The sequence below is a fragment of the Caretta caretta genome, chromosome 5, assembly GCF_965140235.1.
Source record: "Caretta caretta isolate rCarCar2 chromosome 5, rCarCar1.hap1, whole genome shotgun sequence".
Classification (NCBI taxonomy): domain Eukaryota; kingdom Metazoa; phylum Chordata; order Testudines; family Cheloniidae; genus Caretta; species Caretta caretta.
The window spans coordinates 2026576-2047876 of NC_134210.1; the positions used below are offsets into that span (position 1 = coordinate 2026576).

Genomic DNA, 21301 nt, shown 5'->3' on the forward strand with positions numbered 1-21301 from the left:
CGAGTTTCTGGAACGTCCCTCGATCTGCTGGCAATACTCTGACTTACACATTTTGGGCTGTATAAGTGGCAACAAGGGCACACTGTTGACTCATATCCAGCTTCTCGTCCACTGTAACCCCGCGGTCCTTTTCTGCAGAACTGCTGCCGAGCCTCTCGGTCCCCAGCCTGTAGCAGTGCATGGGATTCTTCCGTCCTAAGTGCAGGACTCTGCACTTGTCTTTGTTGAACCTCATCAGATTTTCCCTCATTGTGACTTGTTCTAGGGGAGCCAGCAGTTCAGTCACCTCTGTTCACTTTTTGGTCCTTTCACCTGGAGCGAATGCTCATTTTGGTGCCCTGCTGTCCTTGTTTGCCTAGAGCTGCATAGCCTGCTTTCCTGTGGGCAGTACTGCTCGCTGAACTCCCACCACGGAGAATGTGCAGAGGCCGCTCAAGGAAGAAATGGAGGTTACTTATCTGGCACCGGAGTTCCTAGAGATGGAGTCTGTATTCATACTCCTCGTCCACCTTCCCCACTTTGGAGATGGCAACGAAGTGTCTCTTGGCAGAAATCAAAAAATTGTTGTTTTACACTATGCCAAGTGTAATAAATAGTCCAAAGGTAATGGCCAATGAGCCCGTTATCAGGCCCACCTGCTTTGGAGCTGCTCAGATGGGGAAATCTCTCTCAGTTCATGGAGTAGCCTTGGCAGACCAAAGATTTCTGCTTTCCAGTAGAATCTTTTGGGACCTTAGTATAAACATTCCTGTTCAAGAGTCCACTATCCAGATTCAAGCTGTTGACCAGAGAAACTCTGAACCTTGGAGGAGACTCCCACTCATCTTGGAGGCAGGCGACGAAATGGTTTGGAAAGCAGGACTTTCAGATACTAATCTCATATTCACGATACTGAATGACAAAATTGCCAGTCTCTAGCCAAGGCTATTGACAGCAACTTGGTACCAACTAAATCGACACTGGAAAGCCCTTTAAATTCAATCCAGGGCGACATATAGAGAAGTTCCTGCTCTTCGTGCAGGAAACAAATGCAATATTGATGTTAGGTTTTGCTTGCCCTTGAATCAGAACCATCGACAAGCACAGTATCCCTGGTGGGAAAGGACTTAACTGGTATTTGCCCCCTTGTAGAAAAAAAATTAATATGAGATGGAGCCCTTGATAGAGCACTTGCACGGCGGAGTGTCACTGTGTCTCAGAGTCTGTCACTGTGTCTTCTTTCCCGGGTGGAGGAGACACTGGACCCATCCAGTGGTGACACTGAACTTCATGAATGGGAACTTTTCCTAACACAACTGGCTAGAGCAACCCCCCCTGTGGCGGTCCAGGTAACGCGTCGCTGTAATGCTGTCCATCAGAACCTAGGTCTGGATTTATGAAGGGGAGAAAACCCTCACAAGCCAGAAAAGCCTCTCAGCTCCGGTACCTCGACATGGAGCCACATCTCTCACTGAGACGACAAACCTGGGAGCGGACGGAGCGTGGGGTAAAGAATCTTTTCTCTCCTTGAGAACTAATACCGCACTTGGCAGGAAGGTGACCTGGGAAACTCCCTGGAGGGCATGTTCTTTCCCTGCCTAGTGAAATAAGGTATCTAAAAAGCACTGGGACATTGTGACTTGGGTGATCCTCGTGTAAAGACAAGGTAATGGAGTTAGGAAGAACCCTGCTGAGGCCTCAGTCTGGTGTGAAAGCTATCGCTAAGCTGCACCAGTAAGGAATCCGAGCCCTGCAGGAAAGTTTGTAGGTCTGGAATACATCCAGATTTCAGAGACCCCATGCTGCCTAGCAGGGATGAAGGTACAATTTTATTGACCAAGGTCTACTTTGACTCCAGACAGAGGGATGTGCAGAGAGACAGATGCATGAAGATATGACAGTGACTGCCTTTGAGACTGTCTGATCGCTCTGGCTGCTGGTAGCAGTGATGTGACCATGGCACCGAAGAATCTGGATCCAGGACAAGTCCCAGATTAGAAAGCCTCGCACTAGCAGAGCAGCTCCTATGCTTCTTGCAGCTTGGGCACTGGTGTGCGCCAGGAAGGAAGAACACACCAGGAGACAGCTGGGCAGGGCTGCCTCTACTTACCTTTGATCATGCTGACATCGTTTGCCCCATCACCGATCGCCAGGGTCACGGCCTTCTTGTACTTCTTCACCAGCTCCACCACCTGGGCTTTCTGCAGGGGGGTCACCCGGCAGCAGATCGCCACTTTGCACATGCTGGCTGTTCGCACCAGCTCGAGCTCCAAGTTCCCTTCCAGTGCGTAAGCCTGTGGAGCAGATGAGAACATGCTATGAAAGTGAGGTCAGTCCAGATACAGCGCCAGCCCAAACCACGGAACCAGCAGGAGGAAGAATAACTAACCCATGGTGTCAGAGAAAGTGCCTGTGAGTCATGATGCCCAAAGGAGCTACTAGGCCAAGAATAAGAGCTGGGATGAGATTTCAGAGCAGCAACGACACCTGCCTCTATCACCAAAGATCCCCCTTTTCATTATTAGCAGTGACACTAGCGGAGTTTGCCCTCTTGACCTTGGTGGGTGGGTCTCTGCTCACTCCTTCTGGCTTAGTTCCTAAGGTGAGAGTAGAGGTTTGTATCCTGAGAAGACCCTGCAGCACTGACTTTCTATTACAATTATAAACATGCTGTAACTTACAATTAATCAACTCCCATGAACATTCCTCAATGGACCCTCCATAATTCCCTTTCCTGCCAAATCTGGGACCCATGTAAAATTCATCTGGCTGATCTACAGGCTCCAAGCCCCCTGCCTCCAAAAAACCCCCAAACAAAACTACGTCCCAGATGGGCTGATTTACAATTTGGGAGTGCTTTAAAAAAGGCTACTAGAACTGGTCATAAGAAAAAGACAAACAAAATAAATCTTCCTTCCCAGTGTTGACCTTTTACTTTATTAGGATGTGTTATTTCCATTCCTGAAATCAACAAAGATAACTGGACGTCTGCTCAGAAACTCATCCCTCCGACACTGCCTGGCAGGTAGGGACACATTTCTGCCCTTTCACATTTCTTACAGAATGTGCTTCTTGTGCTTTGATGTCTTCTCTGCAGACATTCACGGAGGGAATCCGCATGACTCCCTCCTCCCCAGAGCCATACAGCAGGCCAGCTGCCCTTTCCACTTAAGGCAGAAAATCAGCAGCCCAGATTTCCTTTATTCCAAAAACAGTAAGCCGTGTGAGTCACCCACACCCCCGCGTCCCTCCCATCAGCAGCAGGCAAGCTTGCTCAGCTGGAGAGACCTTTTCGTGATTCGGTTTTACCGTGCTATGAAGAGCAATAGTTTTTACCACTTTCCAAAACAACCTCAATGCACAAAAACCTCATCTAACAAAATATTATATGCAAGCCTCGGTAATGTCCCTCCATGCACACAAATCAATGTGTCATGTAATGCTGTGCGTTTAGCCATAACAAACATGGTGCTGCTCTCCACTCGCTGTTGATATTTTTGTTTACACAGGATCACAGATGTGAATGTGGCAACACTGGGACTCTGTCACCACTCTCATGGAGCTGGTCCAGGCTCCAGGTTCCGCCTGAGAAAAGCTAGCGGCTTTCTTGCACACTAAGAGTCAGGTTTTCCAGGGAACCACCGCCAACTCTTTGACAAGCCTGGTGGCAGCAGGCACACCAAGCCATCCTTACCAAACTATGGCCGTTAATAACCAGGCCATACACCCCATTCGCTTGCTCTTCAGGTAAGATCCTTGACTTCGTGGAAGGGTTTATAAACTTGATGTTAATTTCATCACTGTCCAGGAAGGAATCCGGATTCATTTTCTTCCTTGCAGTCCTTAAAAGGATCAGTCATTAAAAATACAGAAACAAATGTATGTTATTTTCTTAAACCCAGTTTTTTTAAAGAAAAACATGTTCCCCCTTGTTAGTATCATTCTTCTTGCAGAGGGTTTGAAGGACTCTGGCAGCATACAGGGCTGGAGTAGCCCTCGGAGAATTCCTCTAGTGACAGAGCAGTGTATGGCGAGGATATGGAGCCCTAGGATTCCCTGCCCCTGAAGCGCCTAGCCTCGAGGCTAGCTGGGGCTGGGATGCAAAGCAGCCCGTAGGAAGCTGTGGGATGACCACTGGAAGTTATAGCAGCCCCTGGAGCTTGTACTGGCCTCTGGAGCAGGCAGAATCCATGAGGCACAAAGGTGGCTTCAAACCATCTTTATCCCTCCCATCAGGCAGTGCCTTCTGAGACACCGGCCCCCCACCAACGCCCCCATCATCAGCTTAGGATCAGACATGAAGAACAGACTGGCTCCTCCCTATGGACGAGCTGAGCAAAGCATCCAGCTACGGGACCAGAAAAAAGGATGACCTTGGAAGTTTAGACTTGAAATTAGACAAAGGTTTCTAACCATCAGAGGAGTGAAGTTCTGGAACAGCCTTCCAAGGGGAGCAGTGGGGCCAAAAGACATATCTGGCTTCAAGACTGAGCTTGATAAGTTTGTGGAGGGGATGGTATGATGGGATAGTCAAAGAACAATTAATTGCCAAAAATTAGGCTATTAGTAGTAACTATGCCCAATGGCCTGTGATGGGACGTTAGATGGGGTGGGATCTGAGTTACTACAGACAATTCTTTCCTGGGTGTCTGGCTGGTGAGTCTTGCCCACATGCTCAGGGTTTAGCTGATTGCCATATTTGGGGTCGGGAAGGAATTTTCCTCCAGGGCAGACTGGCAGAAGCCCTGGGGGTTTTTCACCTTCCTCTGCAGCGTGGGGCACAGGTCACTTGCTGGAGGATTCTCCGCACCTTGAAGTCTTTAAACCATGATTTGAGGACTTCAATAGATCAGACAAAAGTTAGGGGTTTATTACAGGAGCGGGTGGGTGAGATTCTGTGTCTTGCGTTGTGCAGGAGGTCAGACTAGACGATCATAATGGTCCCTTCTGACCTTAAAGTCTATGACTCTATGACCTGTTGGTGCAGCAAGAACCACTTTATGTCCACAACTGAAGGCACCATGGCCCCAGACCCTCTGGCCCACGACGATCCAGAGTGGTCACCACTGTCCTTTTTTACATCAATTTTAGGGCCAGAATGGACCATTCATAATCCTCTAGTCAGACATGCATAGCACAGGCCAAAGAATTTCACTCCATGATTCCTGCATCAAGCCCATCTCTGCTGGCTGAATTAGGGCAGACCTTTCAGAGACAGCCAGTCTAGAGTTAAAGTTCACTTTTGGTGAACTGTGTCAGATGAAAGATGTGGACAAATCGGAGAAAGCCCAGAGAAAAGCAACAACAAGGAATAATGGTCTAGAAAACACGGCCTGTGAGGGAAGATTGAAAACATTGGGTTTGTTTAGTCTGGAGAGCAGAAGACTAAGGCGCCACATGATAACAGCCTTCAAGTACATACTTATCCACTGAGGAAAGGATGGGAAGCAATGGACGTAAATTGCAGCAAGGGAAATTTAAGTTAGACATCAGGGTGGTTAGGCATTGGAACAAATTGCCTAGGGAAGTTGTGGAATCCCCGTCAATGGAGGCGTTTAAGAGCAGCTTAGAAAAACACCTCTCAGGGATGGTCTAGATAATACACAGTCCTGCCACAGTGCATGGGACTGGACTAGATGGCCTATTGAGGTCCCTTGTTACTGTCCTACATGTCTATGATCCTATGAAGACAGAAGGCTAGAATGGCACAAACACCCTCCAGTTCTCTATGCTAAACATACCACGTGGCGATGCACAATCTGGCTCTTTACCTGAGTTCATCTAACACGTCCTCAGAGCTGTTGCCTTCAATAATGAAAACGTCCTTCATGTCATCATGCAGCATATTGCAGGAGTAGCCAATATTCACGGCAGTCTCTGAAAAAAATCAACAATTTCATTCAGACTCAGACAGGAATGATATCGGTTACCCAGCCACCCTGCGCTCTCCTTGGGCCATTTCCATGACTGACGAGTACTGTGCATCTCATCAGAGACCAGGCTTCCTAGGGTCACAGAGACTGACATCTCGGCACAAGAGACTCAGCTCTTCCTGCTGCTGAAGTGGATGCACTGACTTTCCCATGCAATTTACTGCATGTGGGTCACCTGCTGTGCATGGACCCTGATGATACAAAGGCACTTCTGAGGAGACCAGAGCCCTTTGCCTGTGTCCCTGAATGGCATTTGTCCTGCCTGCACTGCTTTGCAACACGCTGCCTTCAGCCCTGTACCCGAGAACTGCCTGGATTTCAGCAGGACTGAAGGTAAAAAGGGCTGGATCCTGAGCTTGCTGACATCAAAGGAACAATGTCAATTTATACCATCTAAGGATCTGGCCCATGTCCAAAAAGCCATGTGGCCTCTTTGGGGAAGAAAGCCATAATAGAAACGTTCTCTCCAGCTCTCCAGATGCAGGTGGGGAGGTCATGAGGACCAGAGAGGCAGCTACAGGTTGTGTGGTTCCATTTGTTGTGTAGTTCTTGGGAAAATGAAGCTCCACGGAAAAATGCTGCTCTCAGGTTGGCAGACCAGGTACCAGCTCAAGCCAAGGCCACTAGGCCTCTCTGAAAACACTGACAAATGCCCAGCTGGAAACCCATGTGGCTCACCTGCATGCTAGCATTGCTAAAACAGATGTTACGGTTCTAAGAAAGCGTGTAGTGTTTGACCTTTATGAACCGTGTGCGAGTTGCTGCAGGCGTTGATCTCACTGGTAATAGCTGCGCCCCATGCTACAGGGAATAGGGGTAACTACAGAAGTGTTCCAGAACTATGACACTGGAAACCCCCCAGGCAGGAGAGGAGCATTACCAAGTGTGACGTACCAGTGAACCACGAGGGGTGTCCCCTGCCCAGCAGAAGGACACTCAGACACCAGATGAACCACTGGGGAACATCAGTGGACAGGAGACTTTGCTCCCCCACACCCATGAAGTACGCAAACCCATGTCCCCTTACAGTATGAACTATGGGGGAAGGCTCTGTATCACCAGGCTGCTTGGCATTTGGAGAAGGCACTATTTCTAAGCATAAACAAGGGATCCCCTGGCTGCTTAGCCTGGGTTACCCCTAAAGGACATATAGAGCTTGCACATTACAGCAGCTCCTGCTGCTTTCTGGAAGCTAAGGGCTGGGCTACCCTACGAGTGTACATTGGCGCACTGCGCACTTGTAGCGTGTCTGGTGAAGACGCTCTAAGCCAGTGAGCGATCTCTCCCACCAGCTTGACTCCACCTCCATGGGAGGCAGTAGCTATGCCGGCAGGAGAGCGCCTCCCGCTGGCCCAGCGCTGTCTACACTGCAGGGTAAGGCCAGCGTAACTACATCACTCGGGGGGGGGGGGGATTTTTCATACCACTGAGCGACACAATTATACCAAGTAAGTGTGTAGTGTCAACCAAGCTTAGGACTGTAAATCATTTCTGTGCATATGTTACCTGCTTTAACCTTGCAAACAACTCTCCTTTCTTTTTCCTAGTTAATAAACCTTTAGTTAGTTTATAACAGGATTGGCTACAAGTGCTGTCTTTGGTGAGAGATCTAAGTTACCATTGACATAGGGGAAGTGGCTGGTCCTTTGGGATTGGGAGTAACCTGAATAGTGCTGTGATTTTTGGAGTAAGGGACCATCTATCACAAGGGCAGGCTCCCCTGGGTGGCAAGGCAGACCTGAGTGCCCAAGAGGGCTGTCTGTGACTCCATGGTTAGGCTGTTGTGGTGCCTGAGGAGTTCACACTTGGTAATTGGTTGGCGAAATCTAAGGACAGAACACGCAACCAGTGTGGGGTTTGTGCCCATTTGTAACAGTCTGCCCTGAGGTTGGCACCCACCTTCGTGAGCCATTCCAGACAGCCTGACAGCCGCAGGAATTTATTCTCTGTGACCACAACCCTTCCCCACTGAGTGCTTTCTGCAAATTTCTGTGACATGCTGTGGGCCCTCCTCCCCCACCCCCATTCCACCATTCCAGATCACTAATCATGGTGCTAACAAAGATCAGATCTAACACCAAGTCCCTGGCTTCAGGAAAGCAGGACTGGGTCTTTCCATTCCCTTTCACCAGATCAGACAGGGCTGGGAATCTTCAAGTGACTCCTCCCTCTCCTCTGTCACCAGGGCAGGTAGGTGTGCGTGTGTTGGCTCCTTTCCCGAGGACTGTCTCTATTGCTCCCACCCTCCAGAGTGCCCGCAGCCTCAGGACTCACACTAGGCCTGACCATTCAGACCCGTGGAGTTTTGCCGGAGTAAACACTGAGCATGGCCCTCAGGATCGGCCCTCTCCTCGGTGCTCAAAAGGAGGCAGAATCAGGATGCAGGCAATGGAGGGAACAGCCTATCCATAGGAAAGGAAAGTCAGAGGCAGCAGCCCAAAGCCGTGTGTGTCTGTCCCAGACCATCCCCTTTACCTTGCTTGTCTCCAGTCAGAACCCAGATTTTAATGTGGGCTTTGGTCAGGGTTTCAATCGTCTGGGGGACTCCATCTTGTAACTTGTCCTCAATAGCCGTGGCACCTAGCAGCTTCAAAGACAGAGGGAAATGTGTGAGCTCCCCAGTGGTCAGCACTAGAGGAGAGTGCAGTCACTTCTGCTCCGTCCTTCTGGCCGCACACACAGGGCGTGGGGCTCAGCCCAGGCTTGATTCCACTCGGCTCTATTTATTGTACACGTTATTGTGGGCCTGATCCCACAAACCCTCGTGCATGCGAGTCATCCCGCTGAGCCGGCTGGCCCGCGTGCGTGCATAAAGCGCTCAGGTACCTGCTTACAGGACTGGAGGCCGTTCTCTTTCTCCGCCCGCCCTGCACTTGCCGCAGCGCAGCGTGGTACCTTACAGGCTGGACTATTGTCCACACGGATGTGTCAGGGCACAAACAGTTTTAAGAGTCTCTTTCCCTACTTGTTGGCAACAACCACTGACCTCGAATATTGGTGACACGTGGGCCCAGGAAGGTGATGATCAGATGTAAATGAGATTTCGGCTCTAGCTTCTAGCTGAGGTTTTTAGGCAGAGCCTATCACTGAGCTTTCTACCTGCTGTTGGGGTAGGCTCAGAGTTCAGGTCTCAGGCTCTGAGCCAGTGCCTGGGTCTGACTGGGACTTCAGGATTAAAATCTCCTAAGCTATGTTTGAGAGACCTCTGCTATCCTGAACAGCAGACATCTGCTCCGTCAGCTGTTCTTGGATCCTTCCTTGGAATCAGAGACAATGTAACAGCAAGCCCACTCGCCTTTCCAGAATGCAGAGCTGTGACCCATCCTGACAGGTACCTGGATCTCTGAACCACACCTTATTAAGTCAGTTACATGTGGGGCTTGCTCCAGATCCCTTGCGGCCTAACCGTGTATTCATAACCAGCCGGCTAGTGAGTGATCGGGTGAGGGAAGCATGGAATGGAAAAGAAAAGATGAAAAAGACTAAACAACTCCTGCTTGTCACAGAATAGAGCGAGGTCTGCTCTGACGCACTGCGTGCAACAGCAGCCTGAGGCTGAGTCACCCAGGGCTGTCGTAGATGTAACGTCAAAGTCTCTCACACCCAGGCAGCTGCAAGCCCTCCGCCACCTTTTGAATCTGGTCTGGAAGCGTTTCAGTCCTCCCCAAGCAGTGCTCAATAGAGCGCACACGATGCTCATGAATTCCGAACACACTGAGGCTACAGGGCCCTGGGACGAAGGCCTGAGCTCTCCCGTGGCCATGCTCTCTCCGTAACTGTAGTGAAGCACCATGGAGCTCTGGTATCTGGTACTGTGCATGGACAGTGGGGAAAACCCATGGGCCTTGTCAGGAGTTCTGCTGGCCTTTGCCTGCCTGCTCAGATCTGGTGTACAAACCGTGGAAGGGGGAGGGGAGCAGCTTCCTTTCCATGACTCTCTCCTTTGCTTTGAATACAATCAGCATGAAGCTGAACACGTGTGTTATTAAAATCTCTGAACTTAACCAGGTTCCATCCCCACTCTCCATCATTACCTCCCCCTACTGCCTCCTGGCTCCTTCTGCAGGCCCCTGACACTGCACAGAAAACCTCCTGTCCTCAGCTCTCAGCAGGATCATAAGACTGCATGACCCAGGACCCTCCTACTTCCTCATGGCCTCCCTGCCAGCATCCCCCACACCAGATTCTCCTTTTTCTCTCTCACGACTGGGCTATCCCTCCCCCAGTTCCTTCCTGCAAATAAAGTCCTTTCCTCCAGGGTGCACACACAGGCCCATAGGAAACAGAAACCTTCTCAGAGAGCGTGACGAAGCAGCTGTAGAGTTTCCAAGATTTCATAAGAGCTGCTGTGATTGCATAAGCTGCATCGCTTCCATTCAGATAGGGCATGTATCTTCTCTTCATTCAGTCCCTGCAGGTAGCACATGCCGGTGAACCCCAGGGGCATTCAAAAGCAGCAGCAGCAGTCACAGGAGGAGCCTGCTTGCAGATCACAGTTTAGTCATTGCTTTCATTCACTTCAAGCTGACACAAACTGTTCTGTGGACACCCCTCTCTCCTCCCAGGCTGACAGAACAGGTAAAGGCTCCTCCAGAAATGCAGAGGGACCCAGGAGCTACTCAGGACAGGGCTGTTACAGCTCGTCATCTAGAAGTCAGGAGAATAATCGTTCAGCTCCTTGAACATACAAGGGGCAGCTATGAAATATCTGTACCAGTGTCACCTCCATCCAGCTCTCGTGTGTTCACCCACGAAAAGTCAGCTAACCAGACACCTACGCAAGTTAATATAAAACTGTTCCCAGACAGCTACTGCGTGCCCACCAAGGCATCAGTGAAAACCCAGGTCTGCCATGATCTACCCATTTTAGTTACACAACCCATGTAAAGTCATAGCGATCCGCTTACTGATGAACCAACTTCCCGGCTGCCTGCCCACAGCTTGACCCAAATTCCATGAAAGACCAACCATTAAGTCTTTTTCAATCACTTCGTATAACTCAGATAACTTCTCTTCCCGTCCATCCAGGGCGGTGCTTGCTTCATGATGACGTTTGTCCCACTCCTCAAAGTAGTCCTCCTGCAGGTTTTTATAGGCCACAACCAGAGTCCTCAAGCCTTCACCTGCAAACTCCTGCAAGACATGGGTGGAATAGGTGAGGTCCAGGCGGTGGAACACTCTTCTAGCTTGATCTGCAAGGAGCACTATTTACAAACACCCTCTCACCCGAAAGATGCCAACCCAACTTCTGCAATGAATAGGACGAAAAGTTTTAAACTCACCAGCACCTGGAAATCCAGCTCTACTCTTGTACAGATCCATTTTTAACTGCAGTCTATTGCCTATACAAGAGCAAATCCAAAGGGTTTTCCTACACTTTGACTCTACAGTTTTCCATTATCAATGCATCTATGTCACTGGTATTTGTATGAGGCCCGTGTAAAACACACAGAAAAGAGCTACTCCCAGACTTTCAGAATTGTGCCCATGCAATTGCTTGGCAGAACTGTTGATGTGACTGCATGCTTTCTTTGCATTGAACACCAGTCATTGCATGCACGATTTCAACAAGCAATCACATCTGCACCTTCACAGCGTGAGTGACTGAAAATCTGGATCCCAACGCTTGTTGTAACCAGCCCAGCAACAAGGTTCCCTTTTGGAAAGCTCAGATTCTCCCTCGAGGAGGACAGGTGATAGAGCCACCCTCCTCCTCCTGTGGGTTCCACTGGGGGAGGGCAGCTTTCAGCTGCAGCTACCTATGGAATGTGCTGCAAGCTCAGCATCTCCTCCTCCCGCCCTGGCCTGCTGTCTTCCTGTGCTGGGACTTCACTCTGCTATCTCGCTGCAGGCCGTCTGGGCCAGCGTAACCCCTCCTGGTGGACTTTCCACTACCTGGGGCCCAGGGTTCTGCACTGCACCAGCAAAAGCCAGTGTCATCTGGGGGATGAGCATAGGCCCCGATAGATAATATTATCTTGTTAATTGTATCTTATATACAAATGCAAGAATTCTAAATACTAAGATGGGTGAACCTGAGTGCCGGGTATTAACTGAGGATATAGACATAACAGGCATCACGGAAACTTGGAATGATGATAATCAGTAGGACATGATAATACCAGGGTACAAAATATACAGGAATGACAGAGTAGGCCACACAGGTGGGGGTGTGGGAGTGGCCTTATATGTGAAAAAAAGCGTAGAGTCAAATGTAGTAAGAATCTTAATTGAATCAAACTGTACCACAGAATCTCTACAGATAGAAACGCCATGCTCCAAAAATCAGAGTATAACAGTGGAAATGTACTATCCACCACCTGACCAGGATGGTGACAGTGATTGTGAAATGCTCAGGGAGATTAGGGAGGCTACAAAAACAGAAAACCAAATAAAAATGGGACATGTCAACTATCCTCATATTCATTAAGAACATGTCACCTCAGGACGGGAGGCAGAGATGAAATTTCTAGACACCATTAATGACGGCTTCTTAGAGCATCTAGTCCTGGAACCCACAAGGGGAGAGGCAATTCTTGATTTAGTCCTAAGTAGAGCACAGCGTCTGATCCAAGAGGTGTTTATAGCTGAACAGCTAAGTCACTGTGACCATAATGTAACTAAATTTAACTTCCTTGTAGGGGAAAAATTGCCAAAGAAACCCACTACGGTAGCATTTAACTTCAAAAAGGGGAACTACACAAAAAGGAGGCTCGTTAAACGGAAGTTAAAAGGACAGTCACAAGAGTGAAATGCCTGGAAGCTGCATGGAAACTTTTAAAAACAGCAAAATAGAGGCTCAAACTCTGTGTATACCTCAAAGAAAAATGCCCCCATGACTAAACAACAGAGTGAAAGAGGTGGTTAGAGATAAAAGACACCTTTTAAAAATTGGAAGTCAAATACCACTGAGGAAAATAGTAAGGAACATCAACTCTGGCAAGTCAAGTGTAAAAGTATAATTAGGTAGAGCAGAAAAGAATTTGAAGAGCAACTAGGAAAAGACACAAAAACAAGAGCAACGGTCAGATCTGAGGTTACTGCTGCCCTGGGTTGTATTTAGAAAGATGAAAGGCTCAGTAGCCTGTTACCAACTGCCTGAACTATCCAGACTCCAAACCACAACTAAATGTAGGGACCCGATGAATGTGTTTTTCAGGCAATGGCCCCCTGAGTCTTCACAGAATAACTCTTTCCTTTCCATGGTAAGTTACACAGTATTTGCCGATCTCCCAGGGAGATGCCCTTAGGGATGCTTTAGGGATCATCCACTTTCCAGCCTCAGTGTTGGTTCCATTTCCAGCTCCAATGGTGACATCAGAGCCGCTCACAGAGAACAAGGGACTCCCACCCTGCCCGTTATCTACAGAGGGGCTCCCCTGCAAGGGGACTTACATTCAGGTGTTCCATGGTCTCTTCCTGGAGGGGTCCACAGGAAGAATCCAGCAGTTCATAGACAATGGTGTCAGCGCCCTTGCAATACAAGGTCAGGTCACCCTCCGGACTTCGCACTAAAAGCAAGGGGAACAAAAGTTCTGCAAAACCCAGACTACAGCATTTGGCAGCCATCACATCAAGTGTGTGCAGAGACATCCAAACTCGGCCCACCAGGGGTGAGGGTCACCCCTGCTCTGCACAGAATGGAGGAGAATGCAGCCACGCCCATCTGTAATACGGAGGTGTGGTGGCACAGACTGCAGGCCCAACGCGCATTGCTCCCCGGTGATTTGAGCAGATGCACTGCTGAAGCCTGTAGTCGCATGTATGGGTGGGGCGCAAGGACATCAATATCCAGATGCCAAGAGAAGGCTACCATTGAAGACCTGGGCAGTCCCTGGTCACTTCCACTCTATCAGTACGTTTACACCACCTTAATCACTGCAGTATCTGGATGCCTTGCAAGGATAGCCACAGAAGAGGAGACCCGGGAGAAGGAGTATGAGTCGGAGAGCCCAAACGAGCAGAAAAGTGGAAGGGAAGTGATGGGAACACACCGATGACAGACATCCTTTTGCGCACGTTGTTGAAGTCCAGAATAGCCAGGAGCTCATAGACCTTTGTTTCTCCCATTTCCACCACAGTGATGGTCTCGGGGGTCCGAGCACGAAATACAAAGCCAAAGTTTCGGGCCGCGGTGACCAGGGCTCCTTCGTCTGGAGACTGGGCCTGATACACCAGGTTACCTGCCATGCAAGAAAGAAACAATGTATGTTCATCTCAGGCCTGGATTCATCACCCTGCTCCCGACGTGAATCAAACACAAGGGCTGAGGCATTCTATAGCCACTGCTCACCTCCTGTCTGGCCATATACCGACCAGATGTAATAAAACCCGCACACAGATGCACTCCTCCACAGGCCACAGACTGACACGCGTTAGGGACGGAGAAGCTCCATTAGGTCCCATCGAATCCATTCCCCAGAGCCAGTGCAAGGTTCCTAGCCTCATCTAGTGGAAGGATCTCCCTCTGCTTGGGAGACTTCTGCAGCCCAAGGGCTCTCACTGCCAGGAACGTTTCCTTTGCTCAGCTTCCTCACCACCCCAGGTACCCTCTGCACCTGTATTGCCGTCCTTCAGATCCCAAAGGACAGGACTGGCACAGCTCTCAGAAGGGCAATGAGACTCTGCCCCAGATGGAATTTGGGGGGACAGGAGCGTGGGATTAGCATGACTACTGAGCCCCCATTTGTCAGGATGCAGCAGGCACTGCCCGTTGCATGAGCTGAGCTCTGCTGGCCGGTGCAGGGAGGACGCAGTGCCTGGCTTTATTCCCATCGGCTCTCTGGGGCCAGTGCCATCAGCAGCTCTCTGCTTGCAGCGCCTTTGCACTCCTTGCAGTGGTTACTGCACTTTGGCCAGCCCTTACTCCAGGCCACAAGGCATGGGAGTCTCCTGGGGTCCTCTCCCCACGAGGCACCCGCAGAGCCACGCCAGCTAATGAGCAACCACAGGCTGACTCGGATGATCAGAGCCCCGTGTGGATACAAAAATTTGGATCTGATCCGCACCAGCACCCTCTAGAGCAGCAGTTCTGAACCAGGCATCTATGGCCCCCTGGGGGGCCGCGAGCCGGTTTCAGGGGGTCCATAGTCCCGTGGAGCCGAAGCCTGGAGCTCCGCAAAGGAGATGCCAGGGCTCACTGCTCCAGGCATCAGCCCCCTGGAGACTCAGGGCTTTGTGGGGGGACCCCCTGAAACCACAGCCCCCCCAGAGGGCCACGAACCCCCAGTAGAGAATGGCTGCTCTAGAGCCCTGTGTGGATAAACAACTTTGGATCCACATCCAATCTGCCATCCACAAAGATGGCAAACAATACAGCCACATCTTAGGGTTGCCAGGCATTTGGATTTCGACTGGAACGCCTGGTCAAAAAGGAACCCTGGTGGTTCTGGTCAGCGACGCAGACCGGGCCTTAAAAGTCTGGTCAGCGGTGCAGTGGGGCTAAGGCAGGCTCCCTACCTGCCCTGGCTCCATGTGGCTCATGGAAGCGGCTAGCATGTCTGGCTCCTAAGTGTAGGGATGGCCAGGGAGGCTCTGTGTACTGCCCCAGCCTCTGCCCTGAGCACTGACTCCGTAGCTCCCATTGGCTGGGAACTGTGGCCAATGGGAGCTGCAGGGGTGGTGCCTGCAGGTGAGGGCAGCGCACACCATGCAGAACCACTTGGCTGCTCCTGTGCCTAGGAGCTGGACATGCCAGCTGCTTCTGGGAGCCACGCAGAACCAGGGCAGGTAGGGAGCCTGCCTTAGCCCCACTGTGCTGCCAACTGGGAGCCGCCTGAAATAAGCACTTCCCAGCTGGAGCCCAAACCCCAAACCCCCTCCCGCACCCCAACCCCCTGCCCCAGGTTAGAGCCCCTTCCCACACCCTAAGTCCCTCCCAGATTCCACACCCCAACCCCATGCCCCAGCCGAGCCCCCTCCGCACTCCAAACCCCTCGGCCCCAGCCCAGAGCCCCATCCGGCACCCCAAACCCCACATCCCCGGCCCCACCCCAGAGCCCGCTCCCCCAGCTGGAGCCCTCACCCCCTCCTGCACCCGAACCCCCTGCCCCAGCCCAGTGAAAGTGAATGAGGGTGAGGGAGAGCGAGTGATGGAGGGAGGGTGGATGGAGTGAGTGGGGGGCGGGGCCTCTGAGAAGGGGTGGGGCAGGGGTGGAGCCACAGGGACGGGGCGGGGCAGGGCAAGGGTGTTCAGTTTTGTGCGATTAGAAAGTTGGCAACCGTACCACATCTGCAGATGTGCGTATCCGCGGATGTAAAGCAGATATGTGCGGATTTGCCGGGCTCTGCAGATGATTTCCCAGTGGCCCCGTAGCAGCGTCTGCAGAGAAATGACAGCCCAGCACACTGCTATGAGGTTACAGGCTGTGACAGCCGCATCGCTGCTCACCTTCCTCCTTCTCTTCTGGCATCACGGTGTGACACAGCGAGAGCAACCGGAAAAACCTGTGTGTCGCGGCATCGTCCAGCTTCACAGCTTCCACTAGGCTGTGGTCGTAGAACACAAACTTTGGGTCAGCCAGTTGGTTGTACGAGAAATCAACCTTCTCTGTGTGCTGCAAAGGTGAGGCTGAGGGTCAGCTGGGCAGCTCGCTGCCTCGCCGCGCTCACAGGGATCCCCCCTCCCCCACGACTGCCCTTCCCCCACATACTCGCGGGGATCCCCCCTCCCCCACGACTGCCCTTCCCCCACATACTCGCGGGGATCCCCCCTCCCCCACAACTGCCCTTCCCCCACATACTCGCAGGGATCCCCCCTCCCCCACGACTGCCCTTCCCCCACATACTCGCGGGGATCCCCCCTCCCCCACGACTGCCCTTCCCCCACATACTCGCGGGGATCCCCCCTCCCCCACGACTGCCCTTCCCCCACATACTCGCGGTGATCCCCCTCCCCCACGACTGCCCCCACCACTCACAGCCATCCCCTACCATGCCTCCCCTCCCTGCACTCAGCGATCTCTCATCCCCACGATTGCCCTACCTGGCCCTGCACCCTCAATGATCTGCCCACACGCTGAAAGAGATTCCCTCCCGCATGGTGAACTCCCCGCGACCCCCCCTTCCCCTTCCCTGCAGCTCCCCCTTCCCCTCAGGGTGCTTCCCCCACCATGCCTCCCTCCCCAGACTCTCGCTGATCTCCCCACACGACCCCTGCCTCCTCCCCCTGCTCATAGGGTTCCCCTACCACAACCTCTCCCTGAAGTCACGGGGATCGCTCTTGCAGGCCATCCACTCACTGACCCGAATGCTTTCACCGACACCCTGCCCCAGGCCCTGCTCCCGGGTGTGACTGCTCATTCCAATGAGAGCAAGACTGGGAGTCCTCTGTGCCCTCGCCACGTTCTCCCAGGGCAGGGGAGAAACCCACATGGAAAAAGCTGACGGCAACCCGATGTAAAGTTTAAATTCTCCCCACCCCAGGCCATCTCTGAAACAAAGTCGCACTGCACGGCACTCTCTCCCTTTGTGGGACCCAGCGGCCCAGCAGCTTGAGTTTTAACGCGTGGTGCTTCAGAGCGGGAACACGCCACACAGAGCGGATTCCTGCCCCAGCTCCAGTGAGGTCCCACGTCTAGAACCAGTCCAGTGTTTCGACCAGCCCAAGATGACACTTGGCACTTACCAACGGAGCAAATCCCCTGCACTAATGTGCGCAGCGGAGCTCAGCCAGCCAGAGCACAATGCGTGTGAGTGTCAAACCACTGACCTGCTGGTACTGTGCTGCCCTGGGGGGCTGGCAGATCTCCCACAGGGTGGTGGCTTGCCAAGAAATAGGCATTTCTTCCACAACAAATAAGTCCTCCACATTCTGCTGCCTGAGAGAGTGGGAACTGGCTGGATCCTCGCTGCTCATTTTCAGGCTCTCTAATGTTCGGGGTTTTTCAAAAGGTGCAGTCTTAGCTCCCCTCTGTAGGTGCTAGGTGTGTGTGTGTGTGTGGGTGCATTATATACCTGGGTGGGGTATGGCATGTGTCCATTGGAGCCTACACCAACAGGGTGGCAGAGTACACAGAACCTGCTGGCAGCTAACCACGTACCTCAGTGATCTCAGTCCTCTGCCCAGCCATGTCGTACACGTCACCTGCAGTTTACAAACACAGAGCGAGTCACACACACAAACTGCAGCTGTGCACAAGCTTTGAGCCTTTGATGCTGACAGAGCTTGAAAGTTGAGAGTGTGAGCCTGAGCGTGCACATTCCTTGGGAGTGGGAAGCTGGGCCAGGAAGGAGACTTTGCTGTTTAGTATAAAAGGCACAACAGAGCAAGCTCTCTCCCACTGTCCCTGCCCAGAGCAGGAGTCTGCAACATGGGGGCAATAAGCAGCCTCCTGCTTGTTCCTACCCCTGTAAGTAATAGCGATCGCAGACACTGAAAAACTGCTGAAAGTCCCCTAGGCTAAGAGTGGATTCTTCAGCGTTGTAGCAAGAGGGGTGAAACACTTTTCCACTTTCTCGGCAGGTGTCAAAGGCTTCCCTGGCGGAGTTTGGGTTAGCTTTACTGCTCTTTCAGAGGCAGGGCTATACTGATATAATTGCCACCAGCCTTCATGCAGCCACCTGATTTGATCAAACAGCTTCTCTGTTAACCTACCTGCAACGTGACCCAGGGATTAAAGAGCACATGGAAAACGCAAGCACCTGACAGGCTCGTGAAAGGGACAGGAACCTGGATGAAGACTCAAACTGAACCCAGCAAGCACCGAGGAAGCCAGCTGGCAGAGGGAAATGCTTTCAGGAAATAACTGATACCATCTTTCCGAGGGCCTCTTCCCTCTGGCACTGGAGACAGGGCACAGGTCTGGGGTCATACTAGACACGCAAAGCCCCTTCTTCCCCTCTCCAGATAGCAATACTGATCCATCCTTTCCTCGTGGACAGTCACCTGGCCACAGCGGTTCAGGAATTCACCACCTCCAGCATGCACTACTGCAACTCTCCTATCCAGATAAGCTCACCGGGAAGCTGCAGGTGGTGACCTCTCTCTTAGATGGTCCAAGCTGGAGAGAGCATATTACAGATGTGACGCACCCCAATCCCTGCCACAGCCCCTTCATGGCTCTGGAACTCTCAAAGTATTAATGGAATATGCCAACACTTAGAAGCTGCCCTGCCTTCTGAGATCTGCACCGCAGCTATGATCCGCTGGAGAGCACCTCTAGCAGAGCCCAGGTGTCACCTCAAAGAGCTGAGGGCAGTCTTCCCAACACCAGACCTATGCCTCCAGAGCACGCTTCCAAGGAACAGCCCTAAACCTAATATCTCCAGGTCACAATTCAGCACTCATCCTTTCTACCGTGGTTTTCCTCAAAGACCCAGAACAGAAGATGCCCCAGTAACATGATTCAAGGAAGAAGCCCACCATTAACTAAACAGTAGGAGAGAGACTTGAGTGTCCACCTTCTGGACAGTTCCCACTGGTTCCTAGAATGTGCATGTAATGCCTACCTACTGGGGTGGGTTGGTGGACAGTAAATAGATAGAGGATGGGCAGATGACGGAAAGTGAGAATAATTCTCAGGCTTTGATTAATACAGTGTTAAAGTGGGTTAAGTAATTCTCATATGATACAATTTATTTAAGTAATTTCCCCCACTTCTTACAAGTCCTTTTCTTCTGGATATCTTATGGTATCCCATTTCTGTGACCCAAGAAGAGTTCTGGCAGAAGGTATAGGGAGGAAGATCAGAGATGTTCATACCATAGGATTTCCCATTAATGGAGCACTTGTTGAAAGCCATGATGTTCTGAGTGAGAGTTCCTGTTTTGTCAGAGAAGATGTACTTGATTTGTCCCAGCTCTTCATTGAGGGTGGTGGTGCGGGCTTGGGCTGGCGTATCATTCAGTGGGTAATACATTTTACGGTCCCAGTCAATGTAGAAGCTGTTGCCCAAGCGTATAATCTCCACACTGGGGAAAAGAGAAAGAGAAGATGGAACATTCATTAGGTTAGGGAACAGGATCTTCTGTCTTCAGCTTTGGGGCCAGCAGCTGCAGTTAGGATAGGAATCCAAGCGTCGTGGTGGGCTGGTGTATCCCTCAGACCATCCTGAGATGGCTGCAGGCCACATGCATTTTAAAGGTGCTACGACAAGCGCCATGAAAACAGCTGCTAGACCGAGGTCCAGGTTCCTTCTGGGTTTTTAGTACCTTTTTAGAATAGATTTCAAAAGCTTCACAGCCACAAGCACTCCAGAGACTGAGCTAGTGCTGCTTTCTCCTAACCTACGACCAGTCTATGTGGGTGCTCGATGCTGTCTGTGTGTAAGCCAGGCACAGGGCCTGGGTGGCCGAAAGTATGCCTGGCAAAAATACCCCCTGGGTGTGGGGCAAGATGCAGCCAGCCCTGCCCCAAATTGGGCAGGACTGACAGGGGAGAGGGTGTGGTTGAGTTAGTCCTTCCCTGGAGCAGGCTTTGCACTCCAATGACAGAAACCCTGCGGGAGGGCAGTAGTGTGAACAATGCCCAGAGGTGAATCCCACCGCAGGACTCCCAAGCTCCAGTTAACCCTGCTGTGATTAACCAGCAGCACTGCACTCTGGGACCTGAAGCCTGTGTAGGCCACAGCTCCATACTGAGGGGGAAGGCAGCTGCAGTGATCTGCTTCATTTTCTGCACATTAGGGTGCAGCTTTCAGGTTTAGTGGGGTCAATGGGGTTCTCAGCTGGGCAAAGATAGGATGCCCCACGAATTAGTGTGCAGTGTGCAGGAGAGCCAGAAATGGTGGCCTTTCTGAAGAAGCTTGAACAAGACAATCTGACCTTCAGAGCAAGTGAGCCCTTCTGTGATTTAATGTAATCAGAGAGATTTATTCGTACACAAGTAACTTGAATTTCCATTTCACTGTCACTGTGAACTACTGGACAGGAAAAGAATGAATTCTGTGCATGCTCTAAATCAAAACACACTCCAGAATGTACCTTCCAACCTCCTAATCCAGAGTGCCATCATTCACCCTCCCTAATAGCCTTACTGAAAAACCAGCGGCCACAATTCAGCAGCTGTGCTTAGTGGTTTGACAGCATAATCCCTCCCCACACCACCTCTCGGAATTTTATGCTAAACACTGAGAAGCAAATCCTGGTCCCATTGTAATCAGTCGCAAAACTCTGAAAAGTGAGATGTAAATGGTAACAAACGAACACCACTACTTTGTCTCACTCTAGCAGCTCCTATCTGACGATCTCAAATTGCTTCACAGATGTGTCTTGCCCACCCATCCTGGCCCATTTATCTCTCGTCTCATTCACCAACTATGTTTGGGCTTTTAGGGTGTAAGCTCTATTTACTCTGTGTTTCCAGAGTGCCTAGCACAATGGATCCCCATAGTCTTCTAAGTGCTGTTGGAATACCAGTGGTAATAAGCTCATTACTTACGCTTCAAAGC

General features: G+C 51.2%; 1 protein-coding gene across 3 annotated transcripts in view; it reads right to left on the minus strand.

The window, feature by feature from the left end:
* The window catches only part of LOC125636689 (phospholipid-transporting ATPase ID), a 128505-nt gene that overhangs the window by 19743 nt on the left and 87461 nt on the right, over window positions 1–21301 (minus strand). For all 3 annotated transcript variants that reach the window (XM_048850223.2, XM_048850224.2, XM_048850222.2), the window contains exons 13-22: window positions 19615–19823; window positions 17954–17997; window positions 16303–16468; window positions 13907–14095; window positions 13308–13423; window positions 10881–11045; window positions 8388–8499; window positions 5751–5856; window positions 3674–3821; window positions 2090–2273 (exon numbers count right to left, since the gene is read on the minus strand). In XM_048850223.2, the coding sequence (XP_048706180.1) occupies window positions 2090–2273; window positions 3674–3821; window positions 5751–5856; window positions 8388–8499; window positions 10881–11045; window positions 13308–13423; window positions 13907–14095; window positions 16303–16468; window positions 17954–17997; window positions 19615–19823 (1439 nt within the window). The remainder of the gene's footprint in view (window positions 1–2089; window positions 2274–3673; window positions 3822–5750; window positions 5857–8387; window positions 8500–10880; window positions 11046–13307; window positions 13424–13906; window positions 14096–16302; window positions 16469–17953; window positions 17998–19614; window positions 19824–21301) is intronic.